The following is a 21890-nucleotide window of genomic DNA, read 5'->3' as shown; positions in this document are numbered from 1 at the left end:
TTGTAGAGTTGGCCTAGAAGCTAGATAATGTAATTAGTGTGTTCTTCAAATGGAGTGTTAAAATGGAAACATTTAGATTGGCAAAACTATTATATTGGGCTCATGTTATTAATCTTCAAGAAGGATGGCGAAGGGATTTAATGAGTTTTAAATGTGACACTAAGAGCGATGACTCTTCTTTCTAATACTCAATGCAGAGAGGCATGCCATGGTTGGTGTGTGAAAATACCATGCAAAGTTCAGGTGGCAATTTATTATTTTTTTAAAAAATACAGCTTTTGCAGATGATTAACTTTTTGTCTTTTGCAGAATATTTTAATAGTTATTTTTCTTTTTTAAAAAACCACAAAAACCCTGTATTCTGGCCACTTAGGAATACTAGTTCTTGGCTTCTCTTATTACCGATTATTGAAACTACACAATTGTTTCTTGACAATAAGGCGTCTGATAAAGCTTGAAAATTATGGGCTCATGCCGTGAGCTTTAACCTAATTCCAATTCTCATTTTCATTTAGAGTTGGACACTCCTACCCAAAAACTATTACTCTGTTTGTCATTTGTAATAAGACATTTTGAACCAAAGTCCTGTTTTTGCAACTGCATAGACAGTCTTTGTTCAACAGATCAGGTCAGCAACCCTTACTCGGCCTTAGAAACTCTCCTTTCTTCATGATAAATTAAAACATCTTGAGGTTTCTCAAATTTCTTTATTTAGATGAGCCTTTATATGCCACAATGATACATAGGGATTCCTATTGCCTGGTGTCCAAATAACTCATTTACCAAACACAGTTCTGACTTCACTCATTGGCTAAAGAACTCTTGACAGGCAACATCAGTGAGGCTGGCTCATTCTCTCTCTCTCTCTCTCTCTCTCTCTCTCTCTCTCTCTCTCTCTCTCTCTCTCTCACACACACACACACACACACACACACACACACACACTTAGAATGATACCTGCACATTTTGCTTCATAACTTTCTTTCTAGAAGGGCTAGAGACTCACTAAAAAAACCAAACAACCCTTTAGAGACTGATGCCCCTTCTGGCCAGGGGCCTGGCATATCAGAACCACTCTGTACCCACCTTTTGGCAACTCTAAAGAGGAAGGGGGATGTGTGTGGTGGGAAGCAAATACATGTGTATCTGTACTTTTTAACGTGTCTCTGATTGTGTGTACTTGTTAGCATAGTCGTGTGACTGTATACTTGTGTGAGAGCTTCTGTGCACATGTGTTTTGCAAGAAACTGAGGCATAGGAACATGTTTGCGAATTAATGAGGTGAAAGACAGAAGTAAATGGGAGGTGAAATTAGCAGGGAAGTAAATGAATGAAGGCAGGAGGGGTGTGTGATGACATCATCAGATTTCAAAAAATGTGTATTTTCAACCTTTTCTTAAAAGAGATCTGGAAGGGGTTTCAGATAATCTTCTAACCTAAGGTCCTCAACAAGATCTTAACAAATAACTAGATACGGTATATATTTAAGAGGTAGTAACATACATTTTAGTCTTCTGCCTCAACATTAGTTAAAAGGAATTGGTCCTAGCTAAATGTTTTAGGGATTTTTGAAGAGACAGCATTCTGATGCTCTTTGCAGCTGGTCACCCTGATGACATTGATATCAGAATTGGTATAATTCTGGTTTTACTGTGTAAGAATCTTAGTGGGTATCTTTTTCCTTTTCTCCAAATGTATCTAGTTGAATGGAAAATAGCTCTATAATCCTTGTTGACAACCTGTAAATTTCTAGCAAGGGCTGATTCAAGGTTTATTTTCTCCCAATATATTCTCACCAGTAATAATCTCTAAAATCTAGGTGACCGAAGAGAGCTTCTGTATTTGCCTGCTCAGTCACTGAGCTTTAGATTCAGGAGAGACAGGGATATATTTGCTAATGAGTCAGCCAGAACCGATGTGACAAATCACATTTATATTTGGATTAATTCCTGTTAGTGCATTGCATGATATCATGAAATAGATGGCTGCTCTTGATAACTACACACTCACACATTTGTATACTCCCCCCCCCATCTCAAAGCTACTCAGTATCATTGGATTACAAGGTTTTAAATAATAGTATGGGTGGTGACAAAATGCAAAGAAATAGAGTGCTTTTACGGTAATAGTTTGTGGGAAAGGAGATCCCAGCACATGGATCTATGACTTCACTCCTTCATGACAGGCTCCACCTGTCAAAATAACTGTGCAGAAACCACATCCTCCCTTCTGTCAAAGGACAATCTCATATTCCACATTGAAAAATCACTATATCCAGAAATAGGTTTCTTGCAGAGAAACGGTATTAGATAAGGAGGCACATCTGCCAAACCTCAGTTGCTAAAACCTTAGAGCTGACTGAAACCAATCAAGTGTCAAAATAATCCATATTTGGTATACAGAGTTCACCTTTAAATCTTTGTGATCATGAGACCAGTTCTATGAAATAAAACAAAAACCTGTTAGCAGTGGGTTTTTTAAACACTTCCATGCTTCCAGTGAAAAACTGAAGACTGATTTAATATCACTGCAGAGGTATCTTCCAATTATAGTACAGTAACTACTTATCTTTATTGTTTCAACTGAGGAGTAATTAATGTTCTTAATTCCTCAAGATCTATATTTTTAATACAGTCCTTTTAAACCTTCTTGATCTTGATTGTTTCATATTCCCCAATTCTTTGAGCTCTGGTAAATCTCAGAGGCAACCTTTCCTAAGATCTTTTCACTTGTGAAGAGAAAATATTGGAGAATTACAATGTTTTTGAAATATCTTTTTAGTCAAAAACAATATATGTTGAGGCACTGAATGTTCTTCAGGTATCTTCTTTAATGTATTTTTAATCTCCTGTTGGAAGCCGCCCTGCGTGGCTGGGGAAACCCAGCCAGATGGGGTGTATGAGTAATAAATTATTATTATTATTATTATTATTATTATTATTATTATTATTATCCAGACTGACACTCTTTTTCCCCAGTTGCCTCTAACCATCCATGCCCTTATAGTTTCCCAAGTTATTTCCCCCTTTCCAACATGCTTAAAACACACACACACACACACACACACACACACACACACACAGCCGTGTTTGTCTTTTACTGGCTATAACAAAAATTATAAAACTGTTCCCTTTAGCTCCCGCCCTGGCAAGTTCATGTGATCTGCATTTCCCTGCTCTAGGAGCATTGACTGACCCTCAGTACCCATTACCAAGCAGCTTTAGCTATAAACAAGCCTAGGGATATGGTTGTCCCCTCTATGTGAAGCAGCACTGTAGTGTTCGTATAACAATATTATGGGATTCTTTTCTTCATTTACCTGCACTAAAAGCTGCTATGAATGACTTCCATTCTACTTGCAGAATCACAGCTAGCCAAAGCAATGAGCAGTTTAGAAATATTGGGTCTTTATCACTAATAATTCCTGTTCAGACATAATGGGTACAATATGTGGCCAATCTGAAGCTGGTTTCCTAATGTTTTGGAAGTCGAATGGACTTCCAGAACGGATTCCGTTCGACTTCTAAGGTACGACTATACAAGAAAACAAAGTGACAGAGCAGCATATTGCTTTGCAGGATTCCTGACCCAGCTTGGTGCACTTTAACAATGCAGTTGGACTCAGAGAGAGATAAAATCACCGTGATTCACCTTGTTATTTGACCCCAGCACAGACTGGTTGCACACCTGTAGTGTTAATTTTTCAGTACCGTAAGCTTATGGTTTCCAACCAAAGGACATGACAAATCTGCAGCAACAGTATCAACAAAACATTACAGAACATAGTACAAGGGGAGGGGGAGCATTTTGACAAGATGCTTTTCTAAAGTTGGTTATCACCCAATTCCATACATCACAATGCAGGAAAAGCTCAATTGTCATTGTAGCAATTTTTAAAATATACAGAGTCCACTTTTCAAGATGCTTGAATTCATAGACCATTCAACAGAAACAGATCAACACTCCATTGGTGGACCAAGGTCATCATCCTACCCATACCTGCTTAGCTAGCTAAAGCACTGCCTCCCTTTTACCTTCCTGGAACAACTTACTTCTTTTGATCTATAGAGCCACAAACAGTTTCGATTCTGCTTGCTCTGCAATTTATTGTATTACATTCATCATATTTTTTATTATTTTACTCTTCCTTGAAGGATCCCGAGCCAATGTATATAGAACTAACTCATTTACCTTGTAATACTAAGAGAAAATATAGCTGAGTCCTCCATTTGCCACTTCATTTGTAGCTGAGAAGTTGGGGGTACTTTTGCAATTTAAGGAGGGGAAGCATATAAGGGCAAAGGGCTCACTTGCAATGGGCAGTATTCCTACAGTAGTACCTCAGTTTAAGCACACAATTGGTTCCGGAAGTCTTAACCTGAAGCGAACTTTCCCATTGAAAGTAATGGAAAGTGGATTAATCCGTTCCAGACGGGTCCGCGGAGTACTCAACCTGAAGCGTACTTAACCCAAAGTATGAGTGTAATTGGTTCTGGAAGTCCGTACTTAACCTGAGGCGTACTTAACCTGAAGCAAATTTTCCCATTGAAAGTAATGGAAAGTGGATTAATCCGTTCCAGGTGGGTCCGCAGAGTACTTAAACTGAAAGTACTCAAACCGAAGCATACTTAAACCAAGGTATGACTGTATTTCAAACTGGGAAAACTTAGTTGGCTACAAGCTAGCAATAAAAAGTGACAGATGTGATGCCATTTTAAGAAAATGCTTGAACTCTGCAGGCTCCAAAGTTGAATCAAAAGGTTTAAACAACAACAGCTCAGCTTTAAGAGATGATGATTTGCCCACAACCACCAAGGAAACTTCATAGCTGAGTGGAACTTTGGTCCAGTTCCAACTGTGCATTACATTAAAAGACAAATTGAGAGTAGAACAATCAAGCTAGGCTGTTGCTTGAAAGGTCTCAGTGTAACCTAGTAGCTTTTATCCCCAGAAGGGAATCATAGAATAGAATCATAGAGTTGGAAGAGACCACAAGGGCCATCCAGTCCAACCCCCTGCCAAGCAGGAAACACCATCAAAGCATTCCTGACAGATGGCTGTCAAGCCTCTGCTTAAAGACCTCCAAAGAAGGAGACTCCACCACACTCCTTGGTAGCAAATTCCACTGCCGAACAGCTCTTACTGTCAGGAAGTTCTTCCTAATGTTTAGGTGGAATCTTCTTTCTTGTAGTTTGAATCTATTGCTCCGTGTCTGCTTCTCTGGAGCAGCAGAAAACAACGTTTCACCCTCCTCTATATGACATCCTTTTATATATTTGAACAAGGCTATCATATCACCCCTTAACCTTCTCTTCTCCATCTTTTGGCCAGTGAAGAGTGTCATGGGTGGGACTTACTGGACATGAATTCCTTGTAGCGTTCATGCATACTACATGCATTTCTGCTGAAACTGATTTGCCAAGCAGGGCCGGCTCTAGGTAGACCCCCGGTGATGCGGCGTGGCAGGGTGCTGGGCCGGTAGGCTGGGCGCCGCGCGGCAAAGCCGCGCAGAAACCATCCTTCACCCTGCGAGGGCGGGGGCGCCGGAGCGATCTCCACCCCTCAGCGCCAGGGCGGCAGACCTGTTCGAGACTGCCCTGTTGCCAACCATCTGGGGAATGATCAGATTTCAGCTCTTCGAAGCTCCCTTGTTGTTGTTGTTGTTGTTGTTTAGTCGTTTAGTCGTGTCCGACTCTTCGTGACCCCATGGACCATAGCACGCCAGGCACTCCTGTCTCGCACTGCCTCCCGCAGTTTGGTCAAACTCATGTTCGTAGCTTCGAGAACACTGTCCAACCATCTTGTCCTCTGTCGTCCCCTTCTCCTAGTGCCCTCAATCTTTCCCAACATCAGGGTCTTTTCCAAGGATTCTTCTCTTCTCATGAGGTGGCCAAAGTATTGGAGCCTCAGCTCCCTTAGGAGTGACAAAAAGAGATTCCAGCTTGAAGTATAGCAGCATTCATCACCATTTAAAAAACATTTGCAGAGTGAAGAAGAATTGACGACCATCTGTTGTATAATGCTTCTTGTAAAGTGTCTACTATAATTATTTGTATCTTTGGAATATCATTTCATAGACGTTTTATCTGCCTAAAAATAAGGATGCATTTGAATTTCATCTTTTGCATGACAGTAAGACTCATACATTATACACAGAATAAATTTTGACCAGAGATGAACCCAACGTCTAAACAATTGATTTAGGTGTGATTTTGGTGGTGGGTCAGTTTCTGATACTCTGTATTGGGAATGTTATTAGCACTAATAATTCCTCTTCATACATTTTTTCAAGCATGTTCAGGCACCATGTGCATTTTTCTTGCTATTCTAGCCTCATATGTGACTGTTAGAGGGCATGCACACCATACATTTAAAGTACATAAAACGTAAAGGTAAAGGGACCCCTGAACATTAGGTCCAGTCGTGACCGACTCTGGGGTTGCGCGCTCATCTCGCATTATTGGCCGAGGGAGCCGGCGTATAGCTTCCAGGTCATGTGGCCAGCATGACAAAGCCACTTCTGGCAAACCAGAGCAGCACACGGAAACGCCGTTTACCTTCCCGCTGTAGCGGTTCCTATTTATCTACTTGCATTTTGATGTGCTTTCGAACTGCTAGGTTGGCAGGAGCTGGGACCGAGCAACGGGAGCTCACCCCGTCACAGGGATTCAAACCGCCGACCTTCTGATCAGTGGTTTAACCCACAGCGCCACCTGGGTCCCTTAAAAGTACATAGCTCCCCCCCAAAGAATCCTGGGAACTATAGCTTGCCCCTCACAGAGCTGTGATTCCCAGCACCCTTACAGTTTGTTTTCTAACGTAGACAAAGCTGTACTGAATTCAGACAGAAGTGTCTGCAGTTCAGTGAAAAGTATGTTTTTTGCTAAATGTTAGGATTATGACTCAAACCACTCTCCAAGTATAGCTCAGACAAATATGTCTCTAGTAGCCAAAACAGCAGACTTCTATGGCACTCTCAGCTACTACACAAGTTTCTAATGGCCGGGGGGAGAGAGATTACTACTGAGCAAGAACACTGAAGGTTCAAGAAAAACATTTTAGATCATTCAGGAAGGCATTTTATTCAAGATTATCAGATCAAATCCCTGTAAGAAACATGGTGTGAGGGACCATTTAAAAATAATAGGATTTACTTTCTTTCAAAAGGATGCTTGAAAGGTTAAAATCAATGGGCAGATCATGGCAGGTAGAGCAAATTAACTTTATATCCATGATGACCTTGAGGGATCACAAACGGATACCAAATAAAAAGAAAATACTCCACTTATTGATTAATAACAAACTTTAGCTGTGATCAATATTTATATCCCTCACTCAACAGTTGACTCAGATCTCTTTTCTTATTGGGATTCATTAGAAATCCCATTGAGTGATAAAAATACATTGAGTTTGAAATAAGAGTATCAGGAGTCTTAAATGCTACAGTAAGTAATTTGAGTGGTCTCTTTAGTGGCGATTACTGATTCCGATGTGCCATATTATTGGGATGGTTCCCTAGTGAATACCCTGGGTAAATCTCTGTGGATTTTATTGATGAAACAAAATGTTACCATTCTGTCTGTATTCTAAAAGCTTATACCTTCATTTATATCGCAGTGGAAGAACAGTGAATGGTTTTAATTTGGAGGACTCAAGTTTTAGACCAAGACATGATTCCAGGCATCTGTTTCCCAACCAGTAGTTTCCATATGAGCCTGGGAGTGAAACAAGAATGAATTCTCCAAAGAGCTACCTGTTGTGAGTCGAGCACCTGCCACCCACTTGAGGAAATAAAGACACAAGGACACAATGTATTTAATGGGTGGGAAAAGGCCACATGACCCACACGACCCACACGAGGGACACCGGCATCTCACACATTTTTGGGTGCCATATACTTGTGTGAGAGCATGCCCCCCCCCAAAAAAAACAGGATGTCCCAGACAGTTGATGGGTACATGCCACAGACCCCCGGCCCTCTGGTTCATGGATCAGTTAAAAGCCACTGTTCTACACCAATACTGGGTCACACAGCATATTCTTCTGATTCCCTTCTTTCAGGGAGAGAAATGGTTTTTCAAACAGCAGGTCCCTGTTCCACATGGCAAGCCTCTTTGGAAATTGACCAGTTGAAAAAAAAAAGAAAACAGACTGTGAAAAGGCATGTAGTTCTGTTGTTCAAAAGGGAGGAGGACTCAAAAGTCCCACTGGGCGCTCTCAAGCCCTTGGGCATGCTTAAAGTAGCTCTTTGGATCCCAGCCCACAGGTCATATAATATAATACATACCGCTTTAGCAAAGCATTGAAAAGGCATTCTTACTATGCCATAAAATCCAGCACAGAACAGTGAACGTGGTCGAAGGTTGTTTAGGTATGGATAATTGACCTAAACGTTTTTGCAGCTCAGACTGTTGCGAAACAGAAAATGCACTACAAATATTTTATTACTAATTTCTAGCAAGCTGTAGCTTGAATTAATTATTGATCTTTCTTACTAGTGGAAACATGCTTACACGGTAAGGCGGGGTGGTGAGAAAGAACTTATCTGGCGCCTTATTCATGCCTGTTACAGTTCTACTTTATGATTACTGTGTTATTAGTACATGATCGTGATTGTGCCAGAGCTGATTATGCTTATTTTATCTCTTTCGCAAGCAGTGGCAATGAAGGCTCTTATGAAATCACAGATGTTGAAGCAAAGCCACTACCTTCAGTTTCCCAAATGCAACAATAATGTGGTTTACCAAGGGGAATAACAGCAGGATTAGAACCCATGTATCTCACTCCAGAGAGCAACAGCCTAACCACACAGTCTCAGTAACACTCCTTTGTGCTCCTCCTCCTCCTTCTTCTTCTTCTTCTTCTTCTTCTTCTTCTTCTTCTTCTTCTTCTTCTTCTTCTTCTTCTTCTTCTTCTTCTTCTTCTTCTTCTTCCCCTGCCCATAGCAGATGTTCAGCTACAGTACCAATTATCAATATTTGATAATATATAACATTACACAACACAAGACAGAAGGGGGGAAAGCCATAACTCAGGAATAAAGGATGCACTTTGCATGCAAAAGCTTCCAGGTTCAATCACCTGCATCTCCAAGATATTCATCAGAAAACCTGAAGAGTTGATATCTGTGCAGGCAGTCCCGAGGTCTGTGAACCAATGGGCTTGCATAACATGACAAAGCTTCCTAGGTAGTCAGAATATACACAGAAATTTTAACTTTCAAACAAGACAACTACCTGAGGCAATAATATAGTTAACCTTGAAAGTTCAGATTGCTAGCACCCTCTTTCTCCATTACATGTTCTGCCTTGCTTCTCCATATTATGCATCTTGTTTGGCTGTAATAGAGCTGCCTGTACATCTGTTTTGCAATCCTTGCTCGGTTCCAGGCAGTGTGATTCATCTTTTATTTTGGTTACCTGAATACGAGCTATCACGTAAGATGGGTATGTTAATGGCAGGTGGCAAAATTTGGTGAACTATACATTCCTGTTCATAAGACTAATATGCATCAGTTATGGCTAAAACCACTCCATAGCAGTGATTCCCAAACTGTGTTGCGGGGCACACAAGCATGCTGGGGCAGGAGCTGAAGTGAGCCTTGGAAAATTAAGTTATCATACTGGATACACGCACCACAGAGCAGGGAGATCCTGCAAGCATTGATACAGCCTGTGCTACAATGGCAGATCCAGGGGGATTCCAGGAGCTTCACTACTGCTCATAAAAGCCCTGAGTCATAATTGACTGGATGAAGGGGAGACAAGATTCTGGGAGAGAATATTAATTGGACTATCATAAAGTTTCAAGGGCATTGCTTGCTTGTCTGCTTATTCTGGGAACTGACGAAGAACATGTATAAAGGGTGCCTTTGGTTTGGAGCCAGAAAAAAAGCTGGGCTCCAAGACTTAAAGGTGAAACAATATATCATTTTCCTACATCGTATTATATAGTGGACTCAACTACACAGCTGCAAATAAAACATTTTAAGTGTGTTGTAAAGTGCATTATACAAATGTGACACTAGATGGCGGTGGTGAGCTATGGCAAATGCAATATATTTTTCAAAACTTTTTTTTTAAAAAAATTCACGTTTTATTATATGTGTGTAGATTCCACCAGGGTCTATATTGCTTTGTTATGCACATCCCAGTTCTTTGAGCTGTGCGAGAATTTCCATGGTCAGCATTTGCCCAGCACTAGTTCTCTTTTGAAGAAGTAGTGACTGAAAACTTAATGTGTTTCTGTTAGATAGGACTATTTTAAATATCCTCCAACAACAGCTCTTCTTTCCTCATCAGATCCCCAGAGAGAGGCACTCTTGCATCCCCAGATGCTCTTAGCTTGCAAAGGTCAAAGCTCAGCATGGTCCCCTCTGCCACTTTCTATATCTCCCCCCCCCCCCCCCGCCAATGTGTCATATTTTCAAAAACACTCCCTCTTTAGCACACCCCAGTCTCTCCCTCTTTAGCACACCCCAGGGTGGTCTTTGTATCAATCTTCTAACAATTTGCTCCAATTGGGGAGGGGGGGGAAATTAATCCCCTGACTACACAGGGCTATTAACATTCTTTTGACTCTGGCCAGGTATCGTTTAAAGGCAAGGATGGGGCACCTTTTTCAAACCATGGGGCACATTTCCTTTTGGGCAGCCTTCTGGGAGCCACAAGCTGGTGTTGGGTAGCACCCGGGATGAAAGTGGGCAGAGCAACAAATGTGATTCACCCCCACCCCTTTGTACAGTAGGTGTCAGGGGCTGGCAGGCCACTGGCAAGTGTCACCGTTGGCAGACTCAGGAAGGGGACAGGCAGTGATTTGTGAGGGCCTGTGCCAGCCTGACAGAGGCCCAAACCATAATTATCATGGCTTGTGCACATGTGCTTCATGTCCTTTCTATAGGAGAATAGAATCGTGGCCCCTAACTTTAAGAAATGCAGTAATCCTCCTTTATATGCCACAAAAAGCAGTGGGGGCTGGGATTTTGATTGGGATGTCAGGAAGCTAGAAGGTGCTGTGACTATTGGCTACTCAGGGCCACAGAATTTATTTAAGACATTTGGATAAGGGTAGACGAAGTGTGATAAAATGAAAACTAGCTTTTAATATAATATAGGAAGAAGTGTCTAGGAAGATTTGGGAAATATTGGAGTACTAGATGCATTAAGCATTTTGTTATTGTTCAAGTTTTACTCAAGAATTCCGAATTCCAGGAGCCCCTTGGTTGGCACATTTATTTCACTCAAGTGAATCATATCATAATAGGCAATTTTTGTGGTGTTGTTGGCCCTGTGAGGGAGGGATTGTGTATTTGGCAATATGGAGGCAAATAAAGAGCTATTTCTTGTGGCCTTGACCTTCCTGAGCACGGAAACTTTACTATGATGAAATAGGTAATCTCTCAAAAACAAAATTCCAGGAGAGGGTTGGAACTGGGGATTAAACATCAGAACAAATATTCTGTGTTATGGCAGTTAAAAGCCCTCCAGAGAAGTTATTTGGATAGATTGAGGATAGTCAGCCGGAAAGTCATAGCTGGATTCACAAGGATACAAAACTTTATTGACTGTTCTGAGGCAGCTGTATGTTACTTTTTCAGACCTAATTTTTATACTTTATCCAAGGCCTCATCCGAGGATTAAAAGATAGAAATGTTACATTTCAGAGGGATTTCCTGTTGTCGTTAAATAGTTTGTGTATCGTAATTTTATTATATGTTTATGCACATATTATTGCAATACTAATCTTCACCGAGGAAGTTATTACACTCAGGGGATTCAGGGTAATTGTTTTTAATCACCCATCAAATATTTTAAAATGCAAGAGATATTGTCACGCTTCTTTTTTTGCTGCTGATGCTTAGGAATAGTTTGTGCCAGTTATTACTCTTTTTCTTTTTTCTTTCCAGACATTGCTCACTAGTAGGGCAATGTCTGAGGGCCAAACTATGCTTGAGAGTAAACAAGTTAACTTGGAGCAAGTCAGGGCCTGGGTTTTTCATTTTTGTTAGGTGGGTGGGATTTTCATTGGAAAGGAAAGGTTTAATCCTTCTGCCCTGCAGCCATGATACCAGCGAAAAACCCCTAACCTTTTGCTGGTATTAAGATTTAGAAAGAAAGCTCCCAAAGGCATCAAGACGGGCCTATTTATGTGTAATATCTAACTTTTCCTGTTGATTTCCGGTCAGAATGCTCCACTCTGTCTGCTCTTCTGTCACCCAAGGACACTGCACCTACTGTACTTAATTCCCAGTTTACTTGCCAGCCTTGCCTCCATTCCCAGCACCCTCTCAAGTCTCTGGCACTCCCAGAGCCCACCCTTATCCCATGCTCTCAGAATGAATCTGCCACTCAGTCTGGTTCTGAGCCACGGCTGTTGCCTCCTCTGTAACCTAGGTCACAGAAATGCCAGCGCAGGCACAAACAGATAACTCAGGTCCAGTGATCCCGAAGGATTTCCCATTTGCTAACTCAGTCCCAATGACAATCCTGCTTGGGACATTGAAGTTGGGCTTCCCTTGATCCCATATAATGGGACCCAAGAGAGCATGTTGCTATTTGGTTGGTGCTGACCTTTAAAGCTCTAAACGGCTCGGTCCAGTATACCTGAAGGAGCGTCTCCACTGTTCTTCCCGGACACTGAGGTCCAGCATTGAGGGCCTTCTGGCAGTTCCCTCATTGCGAGAAGCAAAGCTACAGGGAACCAGGCAGAGGGCCTTCTCGGTAGTGGCACCCGCTCTGTGGAACGCCCTCCCACCAGATGTCAAAGAGAAAAACAACTGCCAGATTTTTAGAAGACATCTGAAGGGAGCCCTGTTTAGGGAATCTTTTAATGTTGAATAGATTATTGTATTTTAATCTGTTGGAAGCATGGGGAGGCCCAGCCAGATAGGCGGGGTATAAACAATATATTATTATTATTATTATTATTATTATTATTATTATTATTATTAGGATCAACGTCTTTGCTTGCTTAGCCATACATAGCACCCATCATGCCTTTGAACTCCATTTTTCCTCTGTACTGTACTGATTTGAGCGTTAAAGTTTTGCGCAGAAACTGTACTCCAAGTTCAAGTTCCTCGTCCTTTGGTGAGAGCCAGGACACAGACAACCTGAGTTATTTCTTACTCTGATGATGGGCTCCTATTCTCCTTTCTTATGGTTCTTTATGTTAAAACCAGACTTGTACAGTCCAGTCCTTAAAATAGAGGATGCCTTCGTGAAAGTCCACCTTCCCAGTCCATTCCTGTGCAAAAAAGACACACGGGCACCCTGTGTGCTAGTATTCACTTGTAACAAAGACAATTTCTTTTTCATTATAGCAAAAGAGAGTATTCAAATATTCCTAATATTGTTGACAGCTGGGTACTACGTATTGACGCTAGTACAGTGATGGGCAACCTTTTGAGCTTGGTGTTTCAAAATTCGCCAAAAAACCAAGCATAACTCGGGTGGCGTGTCACTTTGAGGGGGGAAAATAATTTCACGATATTTATAGTTTAAATAACAAAAAAGTATAATTGTAATATATAACTGTATTTAATAAACCAAAAACTAATTATTTAACCAAACCTAACAAAAAAACCCTTATTTTTCACAAAGTGCCCAGAGTTGTTGAGCTTTTTGGGGGGAGCTGCTGACCAAAGTTTTGGAGGTTTTTTTGGGGGGTGCAAAAGTTGCTTTGCTTTTGGGGGGGATGCCCCAAAGCTGCTGCGCTTTTGGGGGGGGGAAGAGAACAGAAATAAATGACAAATAATACCTTCGCTGGAACTAACACGCAGCACCGACATAATCTTTCAAAGTGCCAGAAAAAAAAAACCAGCACAGAAAGGCTTAGAAAACCAATCTCTGGCTACCAGCAGCAACAACAACAACAACAAAAAAGGATCCAGGTTTTAACAGCGGAGACAAGCTGTAGCGGAGACAAGCTGTAGCGGAGCGAAGTTGTAGGAGGAGCGGAAGAACAAATGGGGGGGGACAACAACAGCGTGAATGGGCCCATGGGGCGTGTTCCAGCAGTGAGGGCTCTGCGTGTCACGTCTGACACGCGTGTCATAGGTTCGCCATCACTGCCCTAGTATATGTTCTGAGAAATAGTGTGCTATTGTTCTCTTTGCCTAATTTTGGTTCTGGTCAAGTTTTTCTTAGTATTAATCCAGTGGCCTGTTGCACTTCCTTCTGTGAACAGAGCAGAATTTTTCACCTTCTCTGTAGAAATCTGTTTCAGGGAATTGGGGGACTTTTAGAAATGGTTTCAGTATGGTGCAGAATAATGCCGATGGAGGGAGGAATGCTGGGTAATCTCTCATCTGAATGAAGGTACAACATAGGGTCCTTGCCGGTTGGTTTCAAAATGAAAACAGTGTCAAGTGTGAGAGATGTACTACTCGGTTTCAAACTCATATAGTTAAAAATAGATTCTCCAAGACTTTTCTGAGTTCTAACACATATTTTGTATGGTTTTTGTTTCGTTTCACTGCAGTTCAACTGAAGAACAGTTTCACTGGCAAACACAAGGTAAATTATAATTTTGTAGAATGCTGTGTTGAACTTTTCTTTCTCGGAGGGTCGCTATTTTCAGGTGCTTTGCTCAAACTGTGCTTTTGTTATGGAAATACTGCAGCCAAGCTGCAAATATTTTATAATTAGGATAATGTTATGCTTCTCCCAGACAGTATTTCCATAATCTTATAGAAACAGTATAAATTATTGCCGAACAAGTATGTCAGTTAACAACTTGGTATGTTTCCCTCTTCCCAGAGCATCAGTTACTCACAGAACCCTCTGAGTCATAAATCAAACCAAGTAGGAAGTTACCAATTGTTTACTTTACAACACCCACCCTGAACAGATTTTCATAAATCAAGCATGAAGTGATTTGTTAAAATTAAATTATTAAAAATATAGAAAAAAAAATGACAAAGCAACTTTATACACATAATATACTAACAATAAGACAGATTAACATCATAAAATAAAAAAGATATACGAGTTTGTCCATAAAGGTTACTGGCAACCTTCCTCAGCCTGGTGCCCTCTAGATCAGGGACCCCAAACTAAGGCCCAGGGGCCGGATGCGGCCCAATCGCCTTCTAAATCCGGCCCGCGGGCAGTCCGGGAATCAGCATGTTTTTACATGAATAGAGTGTGTCCTGTTATTTAAAATGCAACTCTGGGTATTTGTGGGGCCTGCCTGGTGTTTTTACATGAGTAGAATGTGTCCTTTTAATTAAAATGCATCTCTGGGTTATTTGTGGGACATAGGAATTCATTCATATTTTTTTCCAAAATATAGTCCGGCCCCCCACAATGTCTGAGGGACAGTGGACCGGCCCCCTGATAAAAAAGTTTGCTGACCCCAGCATGGCAAAAGGTGTGGGATTATGGGAGTTGTAGTCCAAAACATCTGGAAGACATCAGTTTAGGAAGTCTGTGTCCGCTAACGACAATAAACTGAACTACAGATCAGTATGACATTCTCCCAGTCTGTTGATTCTTTTTACGAACTTGTAGGCCACAGTACTAACATCCTGTTTTATAGCACTGAGAAACTTTCAGAGCTGTTGTTTATAGTTACCAAGGCACAGCTGGCGTCAACAGCACCCCAAAGGGGCAATCTTTTTGTTAATTCAAAAATTTAGTCCCCCCCCCAAAAAAACAACAACAACTATTAGACAGTTCCCTGGCCCATTCCTATAACAGAAAAGACTGCAAATTAAGGATTCAGTATTTTCAATATGATTTTAAATTTGGAATGTACAGTCTCCCTAACTGACCAGAATTGATTCTTTGTTTATATTTATGTATTTGTTTATTGGAGGAGCAATCCTATAGCAAGATCCACCACGATTAGCAGTTTAGGATCCTGCAGATCTCTGGCTGAGCCAAGAGGTCCCTGATACAACCATAACATAAACATTGGCTTTACGTCCTCATCCTTGGTGGAGCCCATCCTGGCTCAGCTGAGACCCAGCTGGTTGAGTGACAAACACTGCATGTCAAACACCACACTGGAAGAGCTCATTTATTGTTCAAAATATTATATGACACGTAACATTCCGAGAGGAATGTTGGTCACCATCCAACACGTAGACATTATTGGCATTAAGTTTGCCTCCCCAGTAAAAAGGAAAGTAAAGGACCCCTGGATGATTAAGTCCAATAAAAGGTGACTATGGGATTGCGGCGCTCATCTCGCTTTCAGGCCGAGGGAGCCAGTGTTTGTCTACAGCAGGCATCCCCAAACTTCGGCCCTCCAGGTGTTTTGGGCTACAACTCCCATCATCCCTGACCACTGGTCCTCTTAGCTAGGGATCATGGGAGTTGTAGGCCAAAACATCTGGAGGGCCGCAGTTTGGGGATGCCTGGTCTACAGCTTTCCGGGTCATGTGGCCAGCATGACTAAACCGCTTCTGGCACAACGGGAGAAACACCGCAGCGGTACCTATTTATCTACTTGCGTTGCCGTGCTTCGAAATGCTAGGTTGGCAGGAGCTGGGACAGAGCAACGGGAGCTCACGCTGTCATGGGGATTCGAACCGCTAACCTTCTGATTGGCAAGCCCAAGAGGCTCAGTGGTTTCGACCCGTGTCCCATTAGCCTCTTCAGTACTGGATTGTGGTCAGCAGTGTAAAGAGTATTGCAAACTACCGTAGCATTACAAATACCCAATAGCTTTTGCTTAATAACCCTACCTTCACTTCCCCTGTATTTTAGATTATTTAAATGTTTAAAACAATCTTTTGTTACAGATGGTCAGAAGGATATAGAAGATGAGCTCACAACAGGTCTTGAACTTGTTGACTCCTGTATTAGATCTCTGCAAGAGTCTGGAATACTTGATCCACAGGACTATTCAACTACTGAAAGTAAGTTTCTAAAGAATGTTCCTTTCTTTGTGTCCTACTCCAAATTAAAACCCAGTCTGCACAGAAGATGATATGCTTTTAGGATGAAAGGATACTGGGCCATTATGATGTTCTTATTTTATCTTTCATTTCTGAAAACCGGCAGTATTCAGTGAGCAATTGCCTTTCTCCTACCCCACTCTATGTGTGTGTGTATGTGTGGATAACAATCTCCAAGCTGTTTTAGAGCTGCTTTCACAATACAGATGAAAACAGCATGGGGTTATTTTATGCGGAGGTAGCCTTTGGTAGAAATGTGGAGAGATGGAGAAAATACGTAATGTTTACTAACATCAAACGTTTAGGAACCAGCTTCTGGTTTTAAAAAAATATTTAGATGCTTGACATTTTGCCTGCCTCAGAAAGTGAATTGGGCTTTCAGTATACCCATACTGTATAGGGCTTCTAAACCTTTCTATCCCCAGGGCCCACATGAGATGTCGGAGGCCTACCAGTCACCAAAGTGAGATATGGGGCAGAGCTAGTCACAAAATGGGGCAGTGTGAGGTGATTACTGAAGTCATTTTCTACCGATATCTACAGTAATTCATATCTGGAAGTTGCACAATTATTTGCCACAACATTTTCCTTCTGATCAGGGCTCTGTACCTGAGCTTTCCTCAGGTTAAATATAGACATTTGTAACTCACAAAGTAGATTAAGATTCTGGTTTTCCACAGAAGTAATTTTGTTTAAACATGGGGGGAGGATTCTACATGTAAAGAATTGTCTTCGTATTTTTAATTGTAAGTTCAGGCATGTGTGGAATGTATATGTATAACTTAAAATGAAAATATATGTGTATGGCTTACATTTGACTTATAAAATGCAATTTTAAAAATATTACTAACTCTTGAGATGATGTTTCTTAACTACATTTACTGCCCCATGGTAACTTACTTGAGGTTGATGATGTTGGTGTGCCAGATTATTTATTTCATCCATGTTCTTGCATTGCCCATGGTTTTTCCGAACATAATTGCTCAAATTAGTGGCTGAGAAGGAGAAGTATTGTGTATTTTCAACTCACCCTCTTCAGCACAGAACTTTTTCCGTAATGAAGCAGGCTCTTGTGGTACAACTACTGCAGTAAAACTTTCAATCAGAAAGGAGAATTTTGCATATTATCGGGTGCACATATTTTTGCAATACATGTGTCAGCTGATACACACCTACTCGCTGAATGCAAGCATTTCGTTTGCAGAAACCCTCGATGAAGAAACCCACCTATGAAGTAGCTCTTAAAATATTGGGGTTTCCCCCCCCTGCCAATAAATTTAAAGTTTAAGGAATCTTATGGATAACAAAGGACTTCCTGTGACTATTTGCATACACATGGTGAACTGATGATACAGGGGGGGAAGTTCTGGGGTCCAGCTCTTTCAAACTCTGCTTTAAAGTAAGGATTAAAGCCATTTTATGGGAATAAGTGATCCTCTAAAGCATTAGTTATTATAACAGATGCCTGGCATATTTGATTTTAATGAAAGGAATCAGCATATGTACAATACGAAACTTTATTAAGCCATTTCAACTTGCCCCTCCGTTTAATAGAGTGCTTTCAGCAATTCCCCAGTGAATACACTCCAAAAACCATCTCTATTGTGGAATCTCTAACAAAGCAGATGTTTGTGTCTGAAAAAAGCGTTTGGTCTTGATTTTTATTATGTTTTTCTTCTACCTGTCGCTTCCTCTGAACGAATTAAAAAGGCTGCACAACAAAAGGCCCACATCTGCATCGTTAGATGTGTAAAAAGCCAATTCAGTCCATGTTCTCTCATTTTTAAAAAATAACCACCTGTCAGATGGTTGAAAGGGTAGAATAAGATTAAATCTGGCATCTTTTGAGCTAGCAGTCTGTTAATCAGTGAGAGTTATTTCCTTCTCATAATCCAGCAAAGGTTTCAGGGTAACCTTGTGCTGTTGATCTTGACAGACTGTTCCATGGGGATTGCTTAACACACATAATGCTCTAATTAAAGTCACATGGAATGTGTCTTAGGCATTCGTTCGCCTTTGTGCATTAGTTCTTCTCTTTTGTTTTCTAAATCTTGATTACAGCATTTCATGGGAGAGACAGAGAGAAATGTTTGGGTTCAGCCACAGTCTTTGTCTAGAAGCCCTTCCAGGCTGGTTATGGTTTCCAGCGATAGCAGGAAGGCACTCTGCAGAAGCTCAAAGACACTATTGTTGTCATTGCTTTTATCATCATTTCATGCAGCTGAAATTGCTCCCTGAGCTAAGCACTGGTGTCCCTTGACACAAACTGTGCAGATACACAAAATTCATTGCTGTCCGGTGGGTGAATTCCATGCCAACTTTTAAACAGCTGCTGAAAACTTTTTTTATTCTGCAGGCAATTAAGGGTACACCCCCTCCCCCAGTCTGTTGATGTTTGTTTTTAATTTCTTTTTGCTTTTAACTTGTTTTTAACTTTCTACTATTTTACTGTCTGATTTTATGTTTTTAGAATGTTATAAAATGCTGTTTCATACAGGTGTGTGTGTGTGTGTGTGTGTGTGTGTGTGTGTGTGTGTGTGTGTGTGTACTACTTCATTATCTGAACAATACACCAACCATCTATCTGGATTCCTTGGGTACAATTAAGTTTTAAGTTCGTTGGACTGAGAAACATTCTTGGTAGCTTCCCACGAGCAAAACATGGTGCCCCAAAATGTGTGTTTTGGGGCAATGCAGTCTCATACAAGAGCTGCATCTGGCCATGATCTCATGCATTTTTGGGCGCCGTGCTTTCACACAAGAGCATGACCCCTCAAAACAGGATGCTCCAGACAGCTGATGGATACCGTATGTGCCATGGACCCCCTGGTTAGGTTATGCGGAACCCCTGGGGTCCACCGACCACCAGTTGGGAACCATGGATTTAGAGCATTCCTAAAGCTAAAACTGGGGGAATTATATATAAATCTGGTTAAAGAGCTATTCAGATATATTTATCCCTCCCTGGGATTGTCCTTGAGAGAGATCAGAAGCAGATCTTTTATCTTACACAGTCCGTTCTGCCTCTCCCCATCACCATGTCCAAACTCAAGAGATCCCATGTTTATTTGAGTCAATAGGAGGCAATCACCAACAACAAAATGGGGGAGCAGGGCATCACCGATCTTCTGTAAGTGTACGGATAATGTCTTCAGAAGATTCCCCAGTCCCACCTCCATGCCCTATGTAACTCATAAAGTGGCATAGCAGAAAAGAGTGAAGGGGATGGCAGGCAGCAGTAACAATAAATCATTCTTGAAGCTTTTCTGTAGTGAGCCAGCTCTGGAAGGGTTCCTGATACAAGACGACTGCTCTTGTTTTCTTCAAGGAGACTACTTAGTAGCTTGCAAACAGGGGATTTTAAATATAGCTCAAAGTGCTCACATAGACAGAAAAGCCTCAGATGTGTTTGTGTGCCCTTGGGGTGTGGTGAGGAAGGAGAAGGGGCATGCAGTATAGACAGATTGGCCCAATATGGCGAGCCATAATAAATGGTTTATCCTGAATGTGCTGATCTGGACTCTTCTGCTCCCCCTCACTGTTGTGTGGAGAAAATAAACCACACTTAACTGGAGATTGTGTTTTTGTTTTTTGTTTTCCAAGCCATGATCAGTAAATCAAGAACAAACTTTGACTACAGAATATAGTTAGGGATGAGACGAATGATGGTCCCTGATTGGGACATAATGCGATGCCAATGGTGGTGATTTGCTTCCTTCATCTACTAAGAGAGAGGAGCAAAGTGGGTAAGCTCACAGTAAACTATTAACACACACACACACACAGAGAGAGAGAGAGAGAGAGAGAGAGAGAGAGAGAGAGAGACCACTGGGACTTTGTAATGTCCAGTAACGTTTTAACAAAATCAGTGTTAGTTTATGTTTTAACACTCACAGTGGAACCTCAGTTTATGAACACCTCAGTTTATGAATTTTCGGTTTACGAACGCCGCAGACCCATCTGGAACGGATTAATTCACTTTCCATTACTTTCGATGGGAAAGTTTGTTTCAGTTTATAAATGCTTCAGTTTATGAACAGACTTCCGGAACCAATTACACCCATGCTTCGGGTTAAGTACGCTTCAGGTTGAGTACTCCGCGGACCCATCTGGAACGGATTAATCCACTTTCCATTACTTTCAATGGGAAAGTTTGCTTCAGTTTATGAACGCTTCAGTTTATGAACAGACTTCCGGAACCAATTGTGTTCATAAACCGAGGTACCACTGTACTTTCCATTGCCTCCGTTTTATGGTAAACAATCTCCCATTATCCCCCAACATTCCCTACAAGAATAAAGAATGACTGTGATACGGTAATGCTGTCTTATTTAAAGGGGGGAGAGAGAAAGGACATACATATTAGTTTTTAAGACACTGCTTGGAATTTGGGATACTATACGCAATGTGCATGTGAAGTTTATCTATTTTGATACACCTTCCCATTTTCAGATCAGCTTTCCTGGAAGATATCAAGGGAAGATCTCCTCTTGCTCCAGGCATCCATTGCCAGAAACAAATGGGTAGAGCAAGAGTCCATCCATTTCCCAGGACATCAGCATGATGCATTTCGCTTTAAAGCGAGCTTGCAATAAGAGTCACCAGTTATACTTTAGCATGTTCCGTATCATTTCCTTTGTATGCTGCATTTCCACGGTTAAAACCATGCTCAAGGCAGCTTACAACATGAAAATGTTACACAATATACATAAAAAAGCAAACCTAGTCATAAAAAAGAAATAAAACACCAAAAAGCACACAACCAAATCGAACAATTTCCACATAAATCATAACAAAGATACAAAATAAAGATACCAAAACAAGCCTGACCCAAGCAATAAAAAGGTAAAGGTAAAGGGACCCCTGACCATTAGGTCCGACTCTGGGGTTGCGCGCTCATCTCTCATTATTGGCCGAGAGAGCCGGCGTATAGCTTCCAGGTCATGTGGCCAGCATGACAAAGCTGCTTCTGGCAAACCAGAGC

The 21890-nt window shown here is 41.3% G+C and overlaps 1 protein-coding gene across 2 annotated transcripts in view; it reads left to right on the top strand.

Moving 5' to 3' along the window:
* The window catches only part of CTNND2 (catenin delta 2), a 466576-nt gene that overhangs the window by 197752 nt on the left and 246934 nt on the right, over positions 1–21890 (top strand). For both annotated transcript variants that reach the window (XM_088675087.1, XM_088675086.1), the window contains exons 4-5: positions 14482–14516; positions 16751–16867. In XM_088675087.1, coding sequence (XP_088531213.1) covers positions 14482–14516; positions 16751–16867 — 152 coding nt within the window. The remainder of the gene's footprint in view (positions 1–14481; positions 14517–16750; positions 16868–21890) is intronic.

Source organism: Zootoca vivipara, chromosome 8, assembly GCF_965207765.1.
Source record: "Zootoca vivipara chromosome 8, rZooViv2.hap1.1, whole genome shotgun sequence".
NCBI lineage: Eukaryota > Metazoa > Chordata > Lepidosauria > Squamata > Lacertidae > Zootoca > Zootoca vivipara.
The sequence above is the reverse complement of the archived record's forward strand: the minus strand, read 5'-3'. Positions and strand labels throughout refer to the sequence as shown.